General features: G+C 39.9%; 1 protein-coding gene across 4 annotated transcripts in view; it reads left to right on the top strand.

The window, feature by feature from the left end:
* Positions 1 to 22,056, top strand: part of PTCH1 (patched 1) — a 71,454-nt gene extending 49,398 nt beyond the window's left edge. For 3 of the 4 annotated variants that reach the window (XM_084505144.1, XM_084505143.1, XM_084505145.1), the window contains exons 16-24: positions 2,451 to 2,593; positions 4,598 to 4,781; positions 6,271 to 6,551; positions 8,068 to 8,205; positions 10,986 to 11,128; positions 14,108 to 14,207; positions 15,577 to 15,831; positions 16,924 to 17,453; positions 19,144 to 22,056. In XM_084505144.1, coding sequence (XP_084361270.1) covers positions 2,451 to 2,593; positions 4,598 to 4,781; positions 6,271 to 6,551; positions 8,068 to 8,205; positions 10,986 to 11,128; positions 14,108 to 14,207; positions 15,577 to 15,831; positions 16,924 to 17,451 — 1,772 coding nt within the window. In that variant the 3' untranslated portion in view covers positions 17,452 to 17,453; positions 19,144 to 22,056. Of the gene's footprint in view, positions 1 to 2,450; positions 2,594 to 4,597; positions 4,782 to 6,270; positions 6,552 to 8,067; positions 8,206 to 10,985; positions 11,129 to 13,905; positions 13,923 to 14,107; positions 14,208 to 15,576; positions 15,832 to 16,923; positions 17,454 to 19,143 lie in introns of those variants that run through there. The other variant, XR_014687458.1, reaches the window with a different exon arrangement.
* The last annotated feature ends 868 nt before the right edge of the window (positions 22,057 to 22,924 follow it).

Here is a 22,924-nt window from a genome sequence, read left to right as displayed (position 1 = left end):
GAACAGTGTCAACAAATTACTTTTATCTTTCTGACCAGAAACATTTCAGTAATCTCAGTTATCTTTACAGTAGATTAAAGGCCTTTTAAATCATTGGTGGAAACAATATATAATAAATGTATTACTTGTTTTGTAAGCAGCGACTCTGCTATTATTTTCAAAGAGTTACAGTAAATTTTAATTATTGAAATTTTGAAATTCTTTAGAAATGAGACAGAACTGAGTGTGGTTTCTTGATACTCTTTCCACAGACTTTCAGTTTCAGCAGGGTCAGTAATAAAATGGCCCAAGCAGTAAGGTGGTTGAGCCATCTGCGTAATAAAGACATAACAGGGAACAGGCTTTGAAGGATGATCAAACTTGTAGGAACAGCAAAGGGGCGGAAAGGGGGAGACTTGAAAGAGCTGAATTTCCATCCACTGTAGTAACATAAAATGTACGTGCCTGTTTTTTAACATACCTTGCAACCACAAATCGGTAATGTTGCATTCAAAGGAGTGTATTGGGTATTGCGTGTCAGTGTAGCCCCATGACAGGAGCTGCACGTTGGTCTGGAAGTTCCACCCCAAATATTGTCTAGCACAGCAGTTCGTGTGCTCCTCTTTCTGAAGGAAACCATTTCTGCTGTAACTTAACATTCAAGCTGTTCTTTGGTGGTCCTTCCGTTTACGCGATGATGATGATAGCAGAAATGCTCTCACCTCGCCACTTCCTCAGAGACCGAGGCAGAGTCAAGCTGTGTTCTGGAGGGACGGGTTTGTATTTCTGCATGTCTTTGACAGCATTTTCCTCACTGCGAGAGCACCAGTAGGCAGTGCTTTTTAGAGAAGGGCTGTGAAGCTCCTTTGGCAGTGTCAGGAAGCCTGGTGGTGAACCGTCCTCCTCCAGGTGCCACAGCAGCAGATTTGCCAGGCCCTCTGCATGACTTTGTTCCCCACTTTCTGGCTTTTTTTTTTTTTTTTTTTTTTTTTTTTTTTTTTTTTTTTTGAGGGTGCAATTTTGCAGGACAACACAGGAGGCAGCTTTCTCAGGGAGTGGGGGAAGCGTTTTGTCAACGGGAGCAAGTACTCAGGCCCGGGGGCGGTGTCAGCCAGGCCTGTTTTCTCTTCCAGCGCTCTTATCTTCTTACAGCTGTAGCTAACCTATCAGATCTGTAATGATGGTTTTCATTACAGCTCCTTGCTGCAGCTGTGAGGTGGGCTGGTGATTTCCAGCACCACCACCACCACCACCACCACCCCCTGGCCTTTTCCTTCCCTTCCCTGGACATGCGGTTTGTCATCTGTTCGCACAGAGCCTCCTTGTACCGGGCTGCGGCTTCCTGTTCTAAATCTGATCCAAATTTGTGCCATGAGGTGTTCCCTCCCCCTTAAAGGGTGGCAAAGAGGAAAATAACAGTTGAGAGTGAATAGGTGTTGGCTGTGATCTTTACATGTGCTGGCAGCAGATCCCACGACTTGTATTAGCTACACAAGTTGAACAGATGGAACAAATTGACAAAATCATGTTCACTCACGCTGCGCTCGAGGAGCAGCTGAGTTGCTGTTTGAAGTTGAAAGTTTGAGTGTGTTTTTTTTTCCCCTTGTAGTGGAATTTCTGGTTATATCGTAGGAGCTGTTGCCTCTGCTCTGCAGTAGCCCAAAACAGTTAATGAGAGTGGTGTGTGTCCTCCTCCTCTGTGCCTTAATACTCTTGGCCAGCATTTTGGTGAGGGAGGGGGGAGCACAGAGAGTGTTTCTCTTCCAGATAATGGACTAAATGCCCCTCTGTTTTTATCTTTCAGGTAGGCAGTGATGTTAAATGAGGGCTGAACCCGGACCCTTCTGTTTTGGCACCATCCCTGTTAGCTTTGTTTTGAGGAGGGTGTATGTGAAGGGGGCAATAAATCAGATATAGTTGTGGATTTTGTGTGTAATGATTCTGGAATTGTCATTCACGAGGGTAAACACTTTTATTTTAGTTTTAATTCTTCTCAACATATTTCTCCAAGCAGAGTGCGAGGTTGCTGTGTCACATTTAGCATTCCTGTCAGGCCATGGTGAGGCTATGCAAAGTTGAGAAAGTCTCTGAGAAGGACTCTTGACCTGAGAGTCCTAATCCTACCTCAGATCTCCTCCACACATTGAGGGTAGGATGGTTACTCCAGCACAGATTGCATCTGTGGTATGCTAATTCACTTTTGCTGGTCAGCACAATGTGGGAAGAGTGTTGAGGCTTCTCCCTTACACCTTGTTTTCCTGCCTTTCTCTGCACAAGACAGGACATGGAAGTGGTACTTTTACCTTACAAGACTGTGAGTGAGTGAGTAAGGATAATTTGCTTCCTGCTTCAGCTATACAGGGTCAAAGTTTACATTGAAAAAAGTCATTCTTTCTTTCTACTGAAATTTGTTTCTGATTGACTTCTTACCTGTTTGTTCTGTTTTCTTCTTGACTTTCTTAACTCTTCAGGACTTCAGGATGCATTTGACAGCGACTGGGAAACTGGGAAGATCACTTACAATAATTATAAAAACGGATCAGATGATGCTGTTCTGGCTTACAAACTCTTGGTACAAACAGGCAACAGAGCAAAGCCCATTGACATCAGCCAGGTACTGTATCAGAGTCCATACTGGTTTATACAGGAATGCACAAGTCATCAGGAGTGGGGAGAGATGGAAAAAGCATGTCATAGTCGCTTTTTCATCTTTAAGAATTGAAATACCTCAATTACACCATTCTGTGTGGTCTTGCTGACTTTGCTAGAGTTAAGTATTAGCTGCCTGTGTCGCAGGTTGTTCAAAGTCAACACTGGGAATGCCTGTCCTTGGTAATTACTGGGCAAATTGTGTTAAATGCTGCTCCCGTCTCAAACATACTCTCTCTTCTCACTGGAGCTGTGGAGTTGCTGCATCCATAGCATCCATAGATAGATGGAGCCTGGTCCTATGTAAGACACAGAGACAACATCAGCCTTGTTGCATTAAGAGGCGTTGCTGCTGGTTTGAATCAAACTTCCTTACAGGGTCATTTTTTGCTCAGCTTTTGCTGTGGTTTTGCATCTAGCATTTTTAATCATTTGCTTAGTTCCTACCAGTTTATTCAAAACCTAAATTTTAAAGAAGGATGTTGATGAATGATAATACGTTCTTGTACTGTCATCACTAAATACAGATATACTGTAGTAGAACCAGCAATGGCAGTTGGCTGAGCTGCTTAAATAGAATATGTCTGACATGCTTTCATAGGGTCATCACAGGACGTAACTGCTGTAGCCATTGGTAGGTGGAAACACATTAGGTTTGACTCCTTTAGCTAAAATTATACTTAAAACCTCAAAGAAAAAAATCTGCAATAATCTAGCTTCTCCTGCCCTAGAATCCCTATTGACCCACTGTGCTTTTAGGCAAAAAAACAGTCTTTCTAATGAGCGTCCTGGCAGATCTGCTTATTGTCTTTCTCTCTTTTGCTGGCATTAAAGGTGAAAGATTTACAGAGTACATTGTTCAAAGTTACTATGGTGTGTAAAACACAGGGCCATATAGCAACATGCTGTCAGGTCTGAATGAAGCTTCAGCTATGAATTAAGGAAAGAAAAGGGGGTTGAAGAGAAAACCTTTGGTGAGGTTTTGTTTAGCAGTGTGTACCAGGTACGCGGTGGAACAAATGCGATTGGACTACAGCTGCTGATATAATTTCCTGTGCCTGGGAGGGAGAAAAGTGTGGTGCACCCACAGGGGCTGAGCCCTGTACTATGCAGTTCCAAAGACAGCTTGAAGACATACAGTTGTTGCATATCCTGTGGATTAATTGAATCCAGATCTTTGGAATCCAGCTTTTTTTTAACGGCTGTCACTGTTGTTTTTCATTTCATTAAAAAGACCTGAAGCTGGAGCCCAGCCAGAATTTTAAATAAACAAAACAAAACAAAAAAGCAATACTTTTCATCCACGGAGTCCTCTGTCAGAGCCCTAGCTGTGCAGCATTTAGCTTCAGAACCCTCGAAGAGTACCACTGCTGTTTACCCCACAGATACAGTTGCCCACAGTGACCCAAATAGCATAGGGCACTCGTCTGCTTTCTTGATGCTGGGCATTTTCTGAATACATAGGTCATAGGAGGCAAGTGTTAGCAAAATTTATACAGATGTTGTTTTATTTTTATAGCTCTCCTCCATTTACTGGGTGGCATTTCCTTCAGTGTTAACAACAGAGGTTAACTGCACACAGACGTGTATAGGGACTCTTGCCAGATTTTCTTTCCCTTTCTTTAAATATGTGTCTCCAACTTGGTTGTTTTTCACTCTTGGCTGCAGGCTTTTAGAATTCAGGTTTAATTGGTTCAGTCTATTCTGGAACCGTCTGCTGATTTAGTGGTTATAGTAAATTCTATCTGAGTATTAATTTATAAATAACCACTTTCTACTGGCACTAGTTCTTTTTTAGGTTTCTTCTATATTGCCCAACAACAGTTCACTGATAAGTCACTGCAGTTGAAAGCTCATGCTCTTTGTTTTTCCCCTCCTATATATATGTGTCTTTTCGTTAAAAGTTTTACAGCAAGAGCCCCGAAAACAAAACCCATTTTGAAAGGCTTCTAATTTTTCCATTTTGCAGTTGACTAAACAGCGTCTGGTGGATGCAGATGGAATCATTAACCCAAATGCTTTCTACATCTACCTGACAGCCTGGGTTAGCAATGACCCTGTGGCCTATGCTGCCTCTCAAGCCAACATCCGGCCTCACCGCCCAGAATGGGTCCATGACAAAGCAGACTATATGCCAGAAACAAGGCTGAGAAGTAAGTAACATTTCATCTTAATGTCTTACAGTTTATATAAGTGCCCCCCCTCCTTCCTTCAAGGACCAGTAACTCTCGAGCTGGTTGATGCTGTACAGGGCTCAGAAGCATAAACAGAACAATATATTGTGTTACTCTGTAGCCTCGAGAGACAAATGTACCATTGCAAATGTGATGCCACTGCAGGATTTTATCATGTTGAAAAATGAGTTTTATAACAGCTTAAAGCTCTAAAAACTGGTAATAAGAATTGCTTTTTAATGCTGCGTGATAGTTTTGTGAGAGAAACCTGGAGATTGCTTGAAATTGCTGCTTGTGTCGCTCCAAAGTGTTATCACTCAGATTATATCATGCTTGTCCTCAGTTTTTAATAGCCAAGGGATTTTATCAAGTTAGCTCATATGTCTAAGCTACCAGTACTGGTATTGTACAAGAGCTGCTTAGGTAGTGGAGCAGTCCTATTCCATGCTGTTTGTTTTTTTCCTGAGTAGTAGTGCTAGGTTGCATTGCTTTGCTTCAGCTTTGAATTTATTGGGAAGATTGCTAGTTGGACACCGGTGGGGAAGTGGAGAGGGCATGTGGGGGAGGCCTGGTGCACTTGGAAATGTGATTGGGTAACAAGCTAGCTGTGCTTCAGTGGATCTGAACCCTAGAGCTTTGTGGCAGTCAGCCAAGTCTTGTCTTAATGAAAATTTATAGTTGAGATTATAATAGGGCAAATCATGTTTAGCAAGTCAACTGAATGACCCTGCAGGGTCTGGAACACACAACGGCAGTAACGAAATGCTTGTTGTGGAAGCTTTTTTTTTTTTTTTTTCCTGTGGTACAGTAGACTTAGCACGGAGCTCAAAAAGAAGCATGGAGAGCTTTGGTTTGTCAAATTATAAAAGGATAAAAGGTTATGTATTTCCTCACTAAACCATTACTTTTATATTAGGGCTTTTTTCAGTCATTTGCATCAGTAACAAAACATGGATTTCTGAATCTGAATTTCAAAGTATTCAACTGAAATCTTAAAAGCCAACCAACCTGACTGAGTATCACTTTCCTCTATTTTTTTTTGTCAGTGGACCTCAATCAATCTCAGGGAAATGACCTTTGATTTCAAAGGAACCGCGCTTGCATAAAACACTTGGATAAAATGTTTAATGTGACGTGATCTTCTATTTTCTGTTGCAGATAGGGACTTTTGGCAAGCTATTCAGTAAAAAGCACTATATAACTGAGGAAGCTTAAACACATTGCTCTTAAATTATATAAAATTGTTAGGGAACTTAATATAGACTGGTTTCCTCCCCTTGTATTGCAATTTTACATATAGTCATCTCCTGTATTTAGAGTTTTTAAAATGTTGCTTGCTCCAAAGATATAAAATTTAAATTCAACACCTTTAAATATTTTTCTATGGAGAATGAAGTGTTTTGTTAATCATGCTCTCAGTGTATCTTCTTCCCAAACATGCATTTAAACATTGCTATCCTTTTCTTAGTTCCAGCAGCTGAGCCCATAGAATACGCTCAGTTTCCTTTCTACCTCAATGGATTGCGTGAAACTTCTGACTTTGTGGAAGCTATCGAGAAAGTGAGAGCTATCTGTAGTAACTACACCAGCCTGGGGATCGCCAGCTACCCAAATGGTTACCCGTTTCTATTTTGGGAGCAGTACATTGGGCTTCGCCACTGGCTCCTCTTATCCATTAGCGTGGTTTTGGCTTGCACGTTTCTGGTGTGTGCCCTCTTCCTCCTAAACCCCTGGACGGCTGGGATCATTGTAAGTTTATTATAAGGGTCTTTGTTGAAGTCAAATTCCTTTCAGCATAGCTCTTGCTGTAGTCGGGAAGTTTTGTTTATGTCTGGGCCTCTGGTGGAGTATGTATATTGCATCATTCATTATATATTTATTCAACTTGAGGGGGTAGGGTTCACGCTAAAGGTACAAACCTCAATAACCTTAATCCTTTGGCCACTTTTTTTGCAGCTTTAAAGGTTTCTTATAAAGGCACATAAACTTTTGCCCTTGCTTAGATGCATACTAACATGGGAGATAAAGACAGAGGAAAATTAAGAATTTTGTTAAAGTTGCTTATAATTATTTATTCCTTCTCCTCTTTTATCAAACAATGTTAGTTCTCAAGGCGGTTGCTTGTGACTAGGTTGCCTGTAAATTTTCCTCCTAATTTCTGAATGCAGTCTTTCTGGAAAAGCTGAAATGGTTAGGCTGTACAGTGCACACTGTGGAAGGAGTGTAACTGGGCTATTGACGAGAAGGAGTCATAAAACTCTAAACTGAAGAGAATACTCCTCCATGCTTTCTGCAAGGCACCATAAGTCTCACAGTAAACATTCAAGTTAAATTGAATGATGAGGTTCCTATGTTTAAATTCCATAAACTATCGTATGGTTTATAAAATGCCAGAAGTAGAAAAGCATAAAATGGTTACTAGTTTTTGTAATGTACGTTTATACGACAGGTATGTTAAAAGGTAAATGTTTAGTCTAGAATATTTTTCATAGCACTTAATCAAGCAATTTATGTTATTATTCTTGATTCATTAACTTATAAAATCATTTATTGTAGTGCATACTTTTTTTCCTTTAGAAAAGAGGTTTATTTTCAGAGTCTACCACTGCTTGTATAAGTATGTCAATCTTTTTTTCTTGCTTGGTTTTAGAAACTTTAAAGTTGATTCTACAGATTTCCTCCCCTCCCTTTTCCTCAATTTTTTTACAAGGTAGATGAAAGAAAAATAAAGCTTTCCCTTAGATTTAACTGTTCACTTTGTTCATGTCAATCCCTCCAAGTATCTTAAAAGCTCAAAGCCCCTCTGTAACATGAGCTTCATCAGCTGATTACAGCATTCACTTTCTTGTGGGCTTTAAACCTTCTCAAGAGCCATCCTCACTTACATACACAGTTCTACAAAAAGAACTCCAGTAAAGATAGTTGAAAATTACTTTTTCTGGAAAGATAGTTGGAGAACCAGGTGAAAAAGAGAATGTAGGTTTTGATGAGTAACCATAATTAAGAAGAATAAATTATTTTTCACATCACTGTTATATTGTAGTCAACAGAAAATTGATGCTTGCTCTAGTAACTGATTCTTAGAAGTATAATTTAAACCAGCTCTTTAGCAAGTCATTGCCATTGAGCACAGTGAAACAAGGAAAACTACTTTGTGTTTGGCAATAGAGGACTGCTTTTATAGTCACCATGTTGTTCTGAAATATCTTTCTCTTCATTTGCCTAGAGTATGAGAAGTTACTAACAGCTCTTTGAAATCATCTAGGTGGTGGTGCTGGCTCTGATGACTGTGGAGCTCTTCGGCATGATGGGTCTAATCGGAATAAAACTGAGTGCAGTGCCTGTGGTTATCCTGATTGCTTCTGTTGGGATTGGTGTGGAATTCACTGTTCATGTTGCTTTGGTATGTAAAACTAGGAGACATTTCAAAGTACTTTAAAATAACGTTGTGGCTATGTTCAGATCACAAATCCTCATGGTCACTATAAGACTTCCCGGGTCACTGTCTGCAGTGTGGCTGTTGTTGCCTCAGTGCTGAGAAACTCTTCTTGCGTGTACATTCTGTATCCTGTGGAATAGCAGCCTTTGAAAGGAGATTTTCAAAATCACGTTGTCATTTAATGTCTCCAAGCCACTAAAATTCGAATGGATTCAGGTTCATATTCCACATGAAAAATCTGCACCTTCTTTTCAGAACCCATTAACTGTTGGGCACAAGTATGAAATACGTAGAAAAATAGTTTTCCAATGTGATGAGGAGAAGCAGAGGAAAAAAGAAATGCAGTTTATATAAACATTTTCAACTTTTGCAAAGTTAAGTGTCCAAATTGAGAGTGCACTTATTCACCCAGCTTAGTCAACCTGATTTGCACAAATGTGGCAAAATGACAGAGCTCTTGCAAGGGGGCGATCAAGATCTGCAAAACTCATCTTGCTTTATTTAATGATGAAGAAGAGATTAAAGGGCTATTTTTCTGTGTTCACATTTGATAGTGTCAGCGCTGAACTTTCCAATACTTTGCACACTCAGCAAAAAGAGATGAGAACTGAAGGAGATCTTAGCACACTGGAGACATGTATACAAAATCGGGGCACAAGAAGTGGCAGGATGATAAAAAAATAATTTTAAGGAAAGTTGTAGGGGAAGGAGGTTAAATAAGAGCAACCGGATCCCTGAAGTGGTGACGCTTTTTTTCCCCTTACACTATGGATAGTTAGACTTTTGGAGGTAAACGTGTTCGCCAGCACTTGATACATTGGGAAGTTTTAGAAACCAGCTGCACAAGAGGAAGAAAGAAATCACAGTTTCATAGAAGTGACATTTTAAAGCAGGAAAATTAGAATACAGAAGTACAAAACACTTGTTTGTTTCTAAATGGAAATAAACCAATTTAATTTACATTACTGTTTATATATAAATAAAAATCACTTGTGGCTGAAGCTAAAGTGCCAAGTGAATTTAAGATGGTGTTTTTTCACATTGAGTCTGGTGTCAAAATCTTTCCAACACAGGCTTTGACGTAAATGCTTAGTAGACCTCCGATGATGGTCAGCAGTATATTCACAGGACTTAATGAATATACACCAGTCGTGCATTTAAAAAAAAAGCACTGTTGGTACAGAACTTGGATTGAACTTGTTGAAGAGTAATTCACAGTCCACTTGTGGCTCAGTTCTCTGCTGTCACCTATGAATTGTAACTTCATTTTTTTTAGTTCCTGCAAGTAAATTCTGAGTCAGTAGTAGACCCTTGTATTATACATCCTTTAAAATCACACATACACGTATGTGGTTTAGATAATGTGTTAGTATGTTTGTGGATTAAATCCCACAGCTCCCATAGTTGCCATTCACGAGAGTCATCTCATTGACAGCTGCCTTTACCCTGATGAGGATTCTTGATCCATTTGTGTATATGGGATGTAAAATGTCCCAGACACATTAATTTTCCATATACCATTGTTAGTCCAATACTAAAGATTAATATTACATGTTTGGGCTTCCTACAGAACGGAGGGTTGGGAATCTCACTCCGCATGTATAAGTACCTGGTTTTGGTCTGTTTGTTCCACCAAATAACTTTTTAATATGTTGACTGATTTCAGCCAAATTTTGTCAGGTGAGTGAAAATAAGCTGCCAGAGAAAGGATACTTAAATACCAGGACCATGAGGAAGGTAGCTTCGTGAGCACATATATTAGTAGGTACAAGAGAATTCACCTAGGAGAGAGACCTTATAAATCACAGGGAGAATATCAGATTGCTGTTTTCTTAAACTGTTATGCTATACAATGAGGAGACCAATTCATAAGAAACACTATCTGAGTGTTCTTGATGCAGCTTGTTCACTAAGGAGACTTAGGGAGAAAGACATTTCATGAGTTATATTGCTGCTCATGCACTACTCTGTTCAGTACTATTCCTACAGCAATTTTATGTATAGGGCTGCTACCTTTGAAGTAGTAAAAGTTGCAAGAAACATTAATTTTGAGTGAAACAGAAGTGTTAAAACAGCACACAGTCTAGTGTTACTTCATGCCAATCCCACTGAATACACTGGCAATTCTCCATCAGTTGGGTGCTTCCTTCCTGTGATGTCTGATCCTCAGACCTGTGAGGAAGAAATGCACTGTACCAGTGGACACTTCTTTGCATATGACGGAAAGACCTGATTCACTGATAAATACTACCATGGGTGGACGTAACTGAACAAGGGCTACTGGTCTTAGGTTTGTGCAGGAAAACTTCAGTCAGTGTTGGCTATTTTTACAGCAAACTTCCCGTGATAGAAATGGAAGCCATGCCCCCTTGAGAGTTTGAAGAGTAGCTCTATAATTTTTACACCTGAAGTGCTCTCACCATGAAATGAATTCTTTCCAGGTGGAAATAAGCAAAGCTGGCAACATGAAAAGTCTACTGGTGCAAGCAGGCTTTGTTTCAAAAAATTATTGCTAGGGCTCTGATTCTTTAATCAGTGCTTGCTCTGGTCGTGTAACTTCAGCAGCAGCTATGTGCTATGACTGCAGATTCAGACCCTGTCTTGAAGGTTAGCCAGCTACAGAGATATTTTCATAAACTGTAGACTGAAGTAATTAACTGGCAAAAAACTGTGCATGCTATGAGAGAGACTGTTTGACAGGTTGTATGTATCTGTGTAATGAAATGAATTTCATTGTTTTACAGGCATTTTTAACTGCCATAGGAGACAAGAACCATAGGGCTGTCCTTGCCCTGGAACATATGTTTGCACCAGTGCTGGATGGAGCTGTGTCCACTCTGCTTGGAGTGTTAATGCTCGCAGGATCAGAGTTTGATTTTATTGTCAGGTAAAGCATTTGCGTGTGTCTTGACTTTATTTTTAAAATAAAAATAAGTATGCTTTTAATATTTAGTCATTTCAGTGTATCTGTCATTTTATTACTATGCATGGTGTGTCAAGCATGCTTACATCATGGTCCTGCTTTCCTTCTGTTTTATTAACTCCTTGTTGCATGCTAGACATAGTAGTGTTTCCATTGCTGGTATTAAAATCTGTTCCAGGAAAATCTGACTCCCAGCATGAAAGGAAACAAAAATGGCCCTCTTTAGCAAAGTTGGCTAATTCTGGATTTGAATCAGTTCAAAATAGCGAGTATTGTCTGGTATTAGCCGGGTTTGACCTTTAACCTTTAGATCCTCCAGACTTGTTGTATGCACAAAAATTTGTGTTGAAAGGACACATGAACCTACAAACGTGCTGCAACTGTGCTGCAAGCGTCGCTCTCTGGGCCTTCTCTTTCTGTCGTTATATGAGGCTTACAGCAGTGCCGAAAGCGGAGAGAAAGAAAGCTCTGGTTGGGAGCTAGGGAACCATAAGTATGAACACAGAACTTCATATTAAAATTTTGTAAAGCAAAGCCTGAAGGCCCTTCTGTTTAGAACTACAGGCAGACTGTTTCTTGTGGATTTAATTAAGAATGTGAATTCGTCGAGTATGAGAGGAGAGCAAGTTTTTCTTCTGAGGGGAATTTGAGAAGTGCAGTGAAACAGATCCTATTCTATTCCAAACAACCTGTGGAACTCTGCAAAATGGCTAATCTTAGAAGTAACACAGGTTCTTTGTGGCAAACTACAGCATGAAAAAAAATATATTTTAAGACCTAAAACAGAACTGAGGTAGAACCAGGCCAAATACAAGTTGTCTTAAAGTTGACAAAACTACTTAGGTAGACGTAAGCTGGATAGATGACCAGACGTTGCTGACATCCACTTGACAACAGGAACAAAATGTCAGAAGCAGGAACTGAGAGAATGGCTGCTAAATCTCATTAAGATTTTTTGTTTATGTTTGTAAGAGATCTGAAGAAAGCAAGGTGGCAGGAGGCTTGTAGTTGGACCTCATGAAACCTGCATGTGGATTATTGTTAGAGAGATACCGCATCTCCTAAAGTATAATAGGCCTTTTTTGAGGTCAGGATGTTTTATTTTATTGGTGTTGAAGAAATAAGTTAGAATTACTCTTTTAGGAGCTGATCTTGTAAGAGGTGGAGGTGTTTGACATACAGGTTACTTACAGATTTAACCTAAATTTACAGGGGTACATTTGGTGTTTTACGTTCCTACTTAACAGACCAGATTTTGGCAAGAATATTTTTGTGTCATTGCAAATGGATGATTGTAGCAGCCCGTCATGCCAAATTTGGATTGGACATTCTCTTAGTATATAAAATGTGCCTTTCAACCTTTCAACTTATGTTATTTTACTTTTTTGGGCCATCAGTTTCTCATTTTCTAGCACAATCTGACTTTAGTTTGCCCTGTTTAGAAAAAAAATACAGTAAAATAAACTATCAGAGCCCAAGTATTGTTATAGTGGGTGAAGAAGATCCCAAACTTCCGGAAGGGGATAGATTAGTCCAACAATGTGGAAGATTAAGTAAATTAACAGACATTGTATACACCAAGTGGTCAGAGCTAAAATCCTGCTGTTTATCCTAGTGTTAGATGGATGAGATGCAAATGTTTTTAATGCCTGTTGTTGATTTCTGTCCCAGTATAAAGTTCTGGTGGTTTATGTTAGTAGAGTAGATTGGTTTGCTGATTTTTGCTAATGCAGATCAGAAATTCCAAAATGTTTATAATAGTGGGATATTTGTAGTTTTACAGGAGTCTGATATATTTGATCAAATGTGGAAAGGCGGAGGCAGTAAAGTTTTTTGCCAGCTAGACAATGTAATCAGCAGACCCATTAGTAGCAAACTTGCCCTCAGTTCTTCTCCTAGCCCTTCTCCTCCAGGAATTTACCAAGACCGAGTCCTTGAAATCATTAGTTACAACACAGCCTTAAGTTTAGTCTGAGCCCCAGCTGTGCCGAATACCAACTAGCAAGGCTTTCCTTTTACTGACAGGTTTACCTTGGTATTCATGAAGGATCCCAGACCTTAGCCCTCAATGGTGGGAAAGGACAACCACTTGTGCACTTTCCTCTTCTTCCATAGTACTTCAGCCTTTATGTTTGAATTGGCTGACGCAAAACAAGAGTATTCAGAGATGCTAAATTGTTCAACAAAAGATTAGCCTGCAATGCAGCTCTGCCATTGTGGAGTGCTCTTACTCAGTACAATGCTGAAGCTCGCTATAGAATGGGCAGCATTTTCTTTGCAGAAAGCGGGTTCCTGTGTTGTAAAAAGGTTGCAATTTGAGCTATTTGGTAAAACTGGAACTCACAGAATTCTAGGCGGAAAGTTGTGATTAATGAACAGCAAGGGAAAGCCTTACCTGATACACTAGAGATTTAATTAGAGATTCTGCTGTAAGATGCAGAAGCATTTCACAGTGGATTAGCTGCTGCGAGAAGAGGGCTTCTTTTCCTTCTAGGCTAAATTGTTTAAATTCTACACCCTTCACTTCATTTGTTTGCTTCTGCTGGGTTTTCACTAATGGGGGCCCCTTTTCATTGTATTTGTGCTTTCAGTCCATTCAGCTATTCACTGCACATTCCATATTTTTGTGTTTGTGTAACACATTCATAAATAACATTGCATGCTTCCAGATTCTGGGAAATTAACAAATGTAATTTTTTTTCTTTCCTTTATGAACTAACACTTTCGGTTGCGGAATGTAGCTTCTCTAATACAAAAGGTAAAAAAACTCTATATCTCTATGTAGAAAGTGATACAGTTATTTAGTACAATATTAGTAATACTTGAGGTTTAATTTTATAAATGTATTATTTTAATATATTTAAGAGTAGTTTGTAATACGTTATTACTAACAATATTTGTGGCTCCTTTTTCTTCCCCCCAATCCCTGAAACCTCACTTCAGGTATTTCTTTGCTGTTTTGGCAATCTTAACCATTCTGGGAGTTCTCAATGGATTGGTGCTGCTTCCTGTTCTTCTTTCATTCTTTGGACCGTACCCTGAGGTCAGTAAAACTCATAGAGAACAGAAGAAATAATAACATTGTCTTTGCAACCCCACCTCCCAGGACTACTCCCCTTTTCTAGAAACTCTTTATTTTAAAAATTTGTGGGGATTTTTAAATGTATAAGTTTCTTGCTCAGGTTTTATTTAAAATCTGTATTAAATTTGCTATTTCCTATTTATTTAATATTCCTATATTTTTAAAGTATGTTTTTAATAAGTATTGTTTTAGAGGTTGTCAGCAAACTAGATACGAATGTAGGTTTAAGTACACTTCTAAAAGCATAACGTGATATACAAACTAGTCTGTAAAATTAGGCTTTTCCTCAATATTTCACAAAAGACAGTTCCTTTTGTACACATACCTTTTCCTTTCCTACCTCACTGCCTCTGTCGCTTTCTTCAAAATATTTAACTGAGCAGACCACCAGGAAGGCCTGTGTGGGCCAACACACACCAGTGGTGGTCCACAGACCACACCTTTATAGCCATGACCAGAAGTCTGCCAAAAGGTCCCCCCGTCCAGTTGCCCCTCCCTGCAGAATGCTCTTGGCTCAAGCGAGGTTCTTGATGGATGGAAGGCTTCACTTAAATGTCAATGACTTTACAGTACGAAGCCTAAGTCCAGCAAAAAAAGGATTCACAGCTATCAAATTTGTATTTGATTGTTCATTACCTACACTCTCGATAACACAGTTACTGTGTTACATAGGGTAATCTTTGTTATGCATTAGTAGAATAAGTGTGCCACGCTTCGTTTGTCTCTGTATCTGTGTGTATAAAAGTAGAACACAAGGTATGTATGTAGCATTAGTGATGTGAGATGTATTTTTTTGAATTAGTAAAACATTTTTGACAAGTGTGACATCTCTTACCTTCACAGTAGTATGCACAGCCTGTCCCTTATTCAAACAATATGTTTGTACATGTTATTACCACTATGTTCTATTAAGTGTGTACCTGTCTCTTTTAGCAAACTATACTATACATACATGTTGGAGACAATTTATAAAATCACTGTTGGTGTATGCTGCAGGGGGAGGGAAGCCCACAGAAGAGGGACTTCTGTCTTTCTAAGTGCAAGAGCACATGCACGTACATATACATCCACGTGCTGAAACAACAATACCTAGAAGAACCTCAGTCATCCTGTTTATATACATATCCTCAGGTGGAGATCATGTCTCACTTTCATGCATGTTTTCCAGATTAGTACAGATGTTCATCAGAAAACTAGTGCTAGGGTTCTCAGAGCATTGAAAGGTATATTTGGCAGAAGAACATTTGTATCAAGCAATCCCAATGAAAAGGGTAATGCTAATCATATTTTTTTGAATGCTTGTAATTATAATTAGCATTGTCATCACCAGGTTTCACCAGCCAATGGACGAAACAGATTACCCACACCATCTCCTGAGCCACCACCCAGCGTCGTGAGGTTTGCTCTGCCGCCTGGGCACACAAATAATGGATCAGACTCCTCTGACTCAGAGTACAGCTCTCAAACCACAGTGTCAGGCATCAGTGAAGAGCTCCATCATTATGAGGCTACCCAAGGTCCCGGGGCACCAGTCCATCAAGTAGTAGTGGAAGCCACTGAGAATCCTGTCTTTGCGAGATCTACTGTAAGTATCTCAAATATTGGCTGCTGGATGGGCAAGAAGAGTGTTTGGGGATTTTTATTTAAATGTATTTATTTTTTTGTGGAAGAGCTTTTAATGTTTCTGGCTGACTATGCTTCATGATTTTGTGCCAAAACTTAGAGTGCTTATAAACAGGGACTGAAGGCTTTTCTTATCCTCACTTTAGAATCAAGCTCGGTGTAAGGTGATGGTACCAGAGCTGAGGTCTCTGGCATGTTCAATTGTGGATGGTGCCAATATGATGTAACAACAAGAGAGAGCTCTCAGTCTGTTTGATGACTGTTCTAGATGACCTCTTAAGAGCCAGGAGAGATAAAGAGATCCAAACCTCTTCCTTGCACCTCCTCGTGGATCACCACCTCATATACCTCTCTCTGACAGCAAACTTTGGGGAGAAAGATTAATACAGCCTGGAAAAAAAAGCAGTTTCAGGCTTGTACCAAATCTCAGGCCCGTTGCATCTTGCTACTGGGTTGGCATAACTGCAATTTCAAAGGAAAGTGAGAAAGCTCTTGTCTCCTACCCCTGCTGATGCTGCATGCTGAGCTGCAATGTGGATCTGTTTTTGTTCAGTAGAGGCCTAGAAATAGGTACAAGCAGAGCCACATTTGAAGTTGGTCACGGTTTATTGACTGATGTGGCTGCTGTGCTTCACGCTTTTTACAGAAATCAGAAAACAGATTCCTACAGTCTATACAAACTACCCTGCTAACATCCTGTGTATGTACCCTGCACGGAACAGAGCCTTTTCCAAATGCCTGCAATTCTGTTTGCTGAATCAGTTAAGATGAAGCGCTTCTTATCCATCCTTTTGAAAAACACAGATCAGTATGTAGGAAGCCTATAATAATATTTTCAGCAGTAGTCCTGTGTTTGTGTGGTGTTATACTTCCCAGTTTTTAATAACTTCAGACAAAAACTGTTTGGAAAAGTCTACAGTTACAAGACTGCAGAACATGACCTTTGCAGAGCCAGGACAGCAGTCTTACAAGTCTTCCTAGCGTAAGATGTAAGCAAGCATGGCATTTGCTTCCCTTGCTTTTTCAGAGGCCTGATTGTGCATCTATCTTCCAGGTGGTTCAGCCAGAGACGAGGCACCAGTCGAGTCCCAGATTACAATCAAACCCGGAGGCCGGCACACAGCAGGCGTGGCGTCAGGGCAGGCAACCCAAACGGGAAGTGAGGGAAGGGCTGCGACCACCTCCTTACCGCCCTCGCAGGGACGCTTTTGAAATTTCTACTGAAGGGCATTCAGGACCCAGCAATAGGGATCGCCTGGGCCACCGGGCTCGTTCTCATAACATGAGAAGCCCAGCGTTCGGTGCCATGGGCACCTCGGGACCAGCGTACTGCCAGCCGATCACTACTGTGACTGCCTCAGCTTCAGTGACTGTCGCTGTCCACCCTGCTGTGCACAGCCACAGCTCTCGGGGAGGAAGCTTTCCATCCTACGAGGGGTACCATGAAGCTGACCATGGGATGTTCGAGGACCCCCATGTGCCTTTTAACGTGCGGTGTGAAAGAAGAAATTCTAAAGTAGAAGTTATAGAGCTTCAAGATGTCGAATGTGAGGAAAGGACAGCTGGCAAAAGCTCAGTGTAAAGGTGGGTCTGTCTGTTGTAGCTGTGAGCTTTGCCTGTGTTGTGCAATGGTGTGCAAAAGCAAGGGGAAAGAGAAAAGTTCTCTGAAGTACCTTACCTTCAGGTAGGTGTACTTCTTGATTCCTTTTCATCATAAATCTGCTGAGTGTGAAGATAGCACATTTTGCACCGGATGAGATAGCACTTTGCAGTCCTAAGAAGTTATAGGGTGTCCAGACATGAGTTATTTCCAAGCACCTTGCGAAGGGGTAAGTATATAATACAGTCCCAGTTTCCCAGATGAGGAAAATGAAGCAGATACGTTGTGTTATGTTCAGAGCTGTGTGATTACGTTTACTGTTGACAGATCCTGTCTTCTGATTACTGAATCATCTGCCTTTTAAAACATAATACTGAATGACGTTGTCTGGGAGAGTGTAAAATTGCTACCTACTTTAAGAGAGATGGGCGATGGGCTGAATGAGGGAGGTGGAAAGGCCTAACCTTGCCTAGTGCACTGCTGAGCTATGGGGTGTCCCCTTCCCTGTGCTCAGGGACCTGCCCTGCCCGTTCACAGCCTGGAGGCGTTCCTTAGCCAAGCTCTCCCTCCTGCCAGGGTAGCTGCAGTGGCTGTCACAGATTTGTGTAGCTCACAGCTGACCTTCAAGGGCATTTAATGTGTCCCCATGAAACAATATTCCCCTTATTCACCCAGGAGTTTGTGTTACTTGAAACTTATATCATCGTCCCCCTAAAGCTAGCAAGAGAATGTTGCAGGAAATATTGCTGTTTAGAACAGACAAGATGTGTTAGCAGATGTTTGAGGAGGCAAAATGCTGTTTATTTTCTTGAAAATGTTACGCTAATCTCACAGGGAGTGCTGCTTCAAAGAGGAGAAAGTAATTGAGTTCTATACTTAAAAACTCTTTCTACTTTTTAAGTAGAAAACTTTTTTTTTTTTTTACTTAAAAACTCGGTTGTGGCTTCAAAACTATGTCTCGGTATTTTAACTCAATCTTCCTCTACTGGGGAGAAGAGGAAGTGTTAAATTGCTAGCAGTGGATTCCTTTTGTCTCACTTTTCTTTTCAGAGCTTTCAGGGGGACAGACACTAGTGTGACCAGAGCAAGCCATTTCATTTTGGCTGTAGAATATTTTGTGTGCACACACATAAGTAGAGAGTTTTGACGGAAAATTTTTGATGGCTCGTGATAAAACTGCTTTCTGATCTATAAAATTTATCTCCAAGCATCTCAAAGTTCAAATAGCCCTGAATGCCTTTAGCCTGACAGTCTAGAAACACTGCAAGTAATAGTATTGAATGAGGAAATACTTGGGCTCAGCTTTTCCAGCTTTAACTGCAAGCTAATACAAGAGTCTTAACTGTGCTCAATATCCAATACAGTTTATTACTCCCTGAAGCACCCATCGGTTTTGACTAAATTTGTGGCAGGTACCTAAAGCTGTGCACGCTGAAATGAAAGCATCCACATTTTATTTAATTGGTGTCAGTATCTTTTTACCAGGAAGTTCATGACTAAAATGAAAGAAGAGCCCGCATTTCCTGAATGCTAACTGTAACCATAAGAACCATGAAACGAGTTTTAGATTATCTTGATTTGCTTGATTTTCTTGAACTGTAATGAATGTTTGTTTAATTTTTGTTTGTTTGTTTGTTTGTTTTGTTTTGTTTCCCCCCCCCCCTTTATTTTTAGAGCGTGATAACTGAAGCAAAGAAGAGGCCAAAGATGGAAAACTGTATTTCCAGAACTGCTTGAAGAGAAGAACTGCTTGAAGTTATAGAAAAGGACATGCTGCATCAGGACAACAGTTCACTGTTACTGTAACCTATTGTATTATTTTGTTAAATATTTCTTTAAGTATTTAAAAGATGTACACATATGTAATATACAAAAAATCAATGTAAAGTAGTATAATCTGGAGTCATTTGCCTTCAGACAATAGAGTGGGGACATTTTTGTTTGTGCTCTGTACTTATTGTACATTGATCTCTGTGCCACAACTAAGCTTAATCTAGTTCTAAATTTCAGCATAAGTTGCTGCTGCTTAAATATTGTATAATTTACTTGTATAATTCTATGCAAATATTGCTTATGTAATAGGATTTTTTGTAAAGGTACATGTCTGTTTAAAATATTTTAAGTTTGCATATCACAACCCTGTGGTAGTATGAAATGTTACTGTTAACTTTCAAACACGCTATGCGTGGTAATTCTTTAAAATAAGCAGATATGAAGAAAAGCACGTTAATCTTGGAGGCTTAAATAGATTTAGCTATGTGCAGGTTTTGTTTTGCTGTGTGTATCCATGTGTGCATCTGGAATTACGCATGCCTGTGTATGTGTGTTCCTGATGTGCTGTAGTTTCTCTTATACTGTATGGTAACCTTTAGTGGGCTTGTAAGCCCACTAATGCTGATGTGAGTCTGCCTTTCCCTCTTAGCAGGCAGTACTGAAAGCTGCATTGTTTACCAACATGTACCATAGACTGCCATCAACAAAGGCCCAAGATAAAATAGAAGAGAAGACAGGGAGTCAGGGTGTTGGTGTTGTGGTTCTGTTTCCCACACTATTAATGACTTGGTTCATGTGGCTTTGGTCAAGCCACTTAACTGCCCTGTGCCTCAGTTTCTCGTTCTGTAAAATGGGTATAATTATACTTACCTACCTCCAGGAGAGTTGTGAGGCTTAATTACTGTTCGTGAAGTGCTTTGATACTTTTTTAAAAGGTGCCAGGTAAGTGCAAAAACTCTATTATTTTGTCACTTCCAAAGGTGCTGGATATTGAGAGGTGCTGGTGGTTACAGAAATTCAATGAGCATATGCCGTATTTTGATGCTGTTAATAACTATGAGTGGCATTAGAAGCTGAATAATCGAGTTGTCTGATGGTGAGCCACAGCTCAGCTTTGTCCTTATAGCATTCAAAGCAGTATCTTCTGTCACCTTATTTTCATGGCAGGAAAGAAGTTAATAGTAAGTGATAAAAATCAAATGGAAGGATAAATATATATATATATATATATATATATATATATATATATATATATATATAAAACTTCTGTTTTCACTTATTAAGTATAAATGGCTTTCTATTGGGTCCAGGACTGTAATTAATGACACACAAGACCTGGGGTGTTCTTTTCTCTGTTGTTTGTATTTTCCCATGCTGCATTGGCACTTTTAATTAAAACAGCTAAATGGGGATCTCTTTGCAAAACTAATTTAGCTTTTTGTATTATTATTTTTTAACTAAAGATGGATTGCTGCAGGTGAAGGGTCTGAAAAACAAAACCACAACAATATGTGTTCTGGTTGGAAACAAACCCTAAGTATGGAGAACCTTAGATTAAAATACTAGAAGAAAAGTTTTCATTATCTCTGTCCTCCGCTTTCTCCATTATTTTTTTCTGCCCTTCTACAAGTTGTTTTTTTAGAGCAGGTAGAAGCGCAAACGTGTGTTCGGAGCCACGTAAACACAACCAATATTCAGTTTCTGAATACAGCACTGGTGAGGCTTTTCTTCCAGTACGATGCCTGAAGGGCAGTGGCTGGTTCTTTGATGGGAAAGGGTATTTCTCCAGTGGCTTCAGGGAGTCTATCTTTGCCCACAGACCTTCCTAGTGCAGCAAATGGGGATAACTAGAATGCACAAATTTCCATGCCTTTTTTTTTTGCTCACTTGAAAACACTTTGATATGAGGCACTTGTTTACAGATCTCCAATGTGAACGCTCGAAGAGCAGGTGAGAGCCTGGTATTGTTCCCGCGATACATAAGCTACTGTTTCAACGTACACTAAGGGTTAATGTCGCAACTGCCTACTGGTCCAGTTCACTGTCTTAGCACGAAAACTCTGAATGGCAAAAAGACGAGGGGCCCCAGTTTAGCACTAGCAGCATAGTGACCTCAGATCATGAAAACTCTGCAACAAAACTGTATGATACTAATTGGAAGCTACCTTCAACTGCCAAGTGCGCGCGCTCCTGTGTCAGAGGTCAGCAGGGCTCCCTCCTACTGACGCTGCCGCCGGCATGGCCGCAGCAGGCCGCCTCGCCTCACCTCGCCTTCCTCCCTCCCTTCTCTTCCTCCCAGGCGAGGCGGCGGCGAGAGCCTCAGCATCTCCCACCCCCCGTGCATTTGCGCGCAGGGTGAGCTCGCTGCTGCTTCGTGCACGGTGTGCGCCGCCTCCTCCAGTAGTCACATTGGCCAAGGTTGAACTCAGTGGCTGGCAACATTTGTTCTGTTTTGGCTTTGTCTTAAACTTTTTTTTTTTTTTTTTTTTAATCATGGGTGATATTTATATTTTTGTATCATAAGAATGTTTTCTTACAGTATTTGTCATGCCAGTTTATAACAAACAAAATGCAGGGATTTTATTTCTATTGGAAACACTATTACAGCTATGTTTTTACTTTTTAATGGATTTTTATTTGTATAGAGTGCTTACTAATGTTAAATAGGAAAGAGTATATAACATTTACATTAAGGACTCGTTGTAGCTTTTAGCGTTAAGGAGTTAAAAGGAAAAAAAAATATTCAAACTGGGTCTCATTGCCTGCCTGTTTTGGTAGGAGTGGGTTTGTGTCATTTCAGTTACAAAGATAAAATTATGCCATATAATTTATTTATATGAAAATTTATTTTTGTAGTGTACATAGTAGTCATCAAGTCTTTTGACAGAAGTATATTTTTAAAGAGTTATATGTAATGATGATACCATTATGTTTTGGAACACTGCTGAGATGTGATTACGGTGCACACTTTTCCTTGTAAACCCCCTGGCAGAAAAGAAAGTGTTTAACAGTGTTAAGAGAGAAAGAGAGTGTGAATATTCATACAATTCTGAACTGTGTTTTAGTTACCATTTGTGATCTAGTGTGGTTCTCATTTTAAACTTTGAATGGAAATTTTACAAACTCTCTAAATATTAATGTTCAAACACTGATAGAAATTCTAACATGAATAAAAAAAAATATTATAACTTACTGCTTATGGACTTGGTTGTTTTTAGTACTGGTCAACTCTGCAGATACAATCATGCAGCTATACTGATTGGAAGCATGGATTTGGGATGTTTTAGGGGATTCAGATATCTGGGAGGTTCGGATTTGGCCCACTATGCAGCAGGAGCCAATTCTAAAATTGTGCCTAAATTGTGATAAACTGGTGCTTATCTGTTGGTTCTGTTGCTCCTTCTATATTTTAGGAGTGTGAGGGTTGGGTGGGATCACACATTTCATTCTGAGAAAGCCATTTTATATAAACATTGAACAAAAAGCATCTTATGCACAGATTATTTGGGTTTAGAGGTAAGGGAAAGTTTTTTGGCTTCTGGTTCATTCTCTAAATTGGATTAGAGAAATAGCCAGCTTTCTCCAGCTCATGGAACAATAACTATATAAATAAACTTGGGGTTCTAAAAACTACGGTGCTCCTTGAGAAGGGAGGTGTAAGAAGCATGCAGGCAACTACTGC

This window comes from Aythya ferina (assembly GCF_964211825.1).
Source record: "Aythya ferina genome assembly, chromosome: Z".
NCBI lineage: Eukaryota > Metazoa > Chordata > Aves > Anseriformes > Anatidae > Aythya > Aythya ferina.
This window is presented reverse-complemented; position numbering and strand designations above follow the sequence as displayed.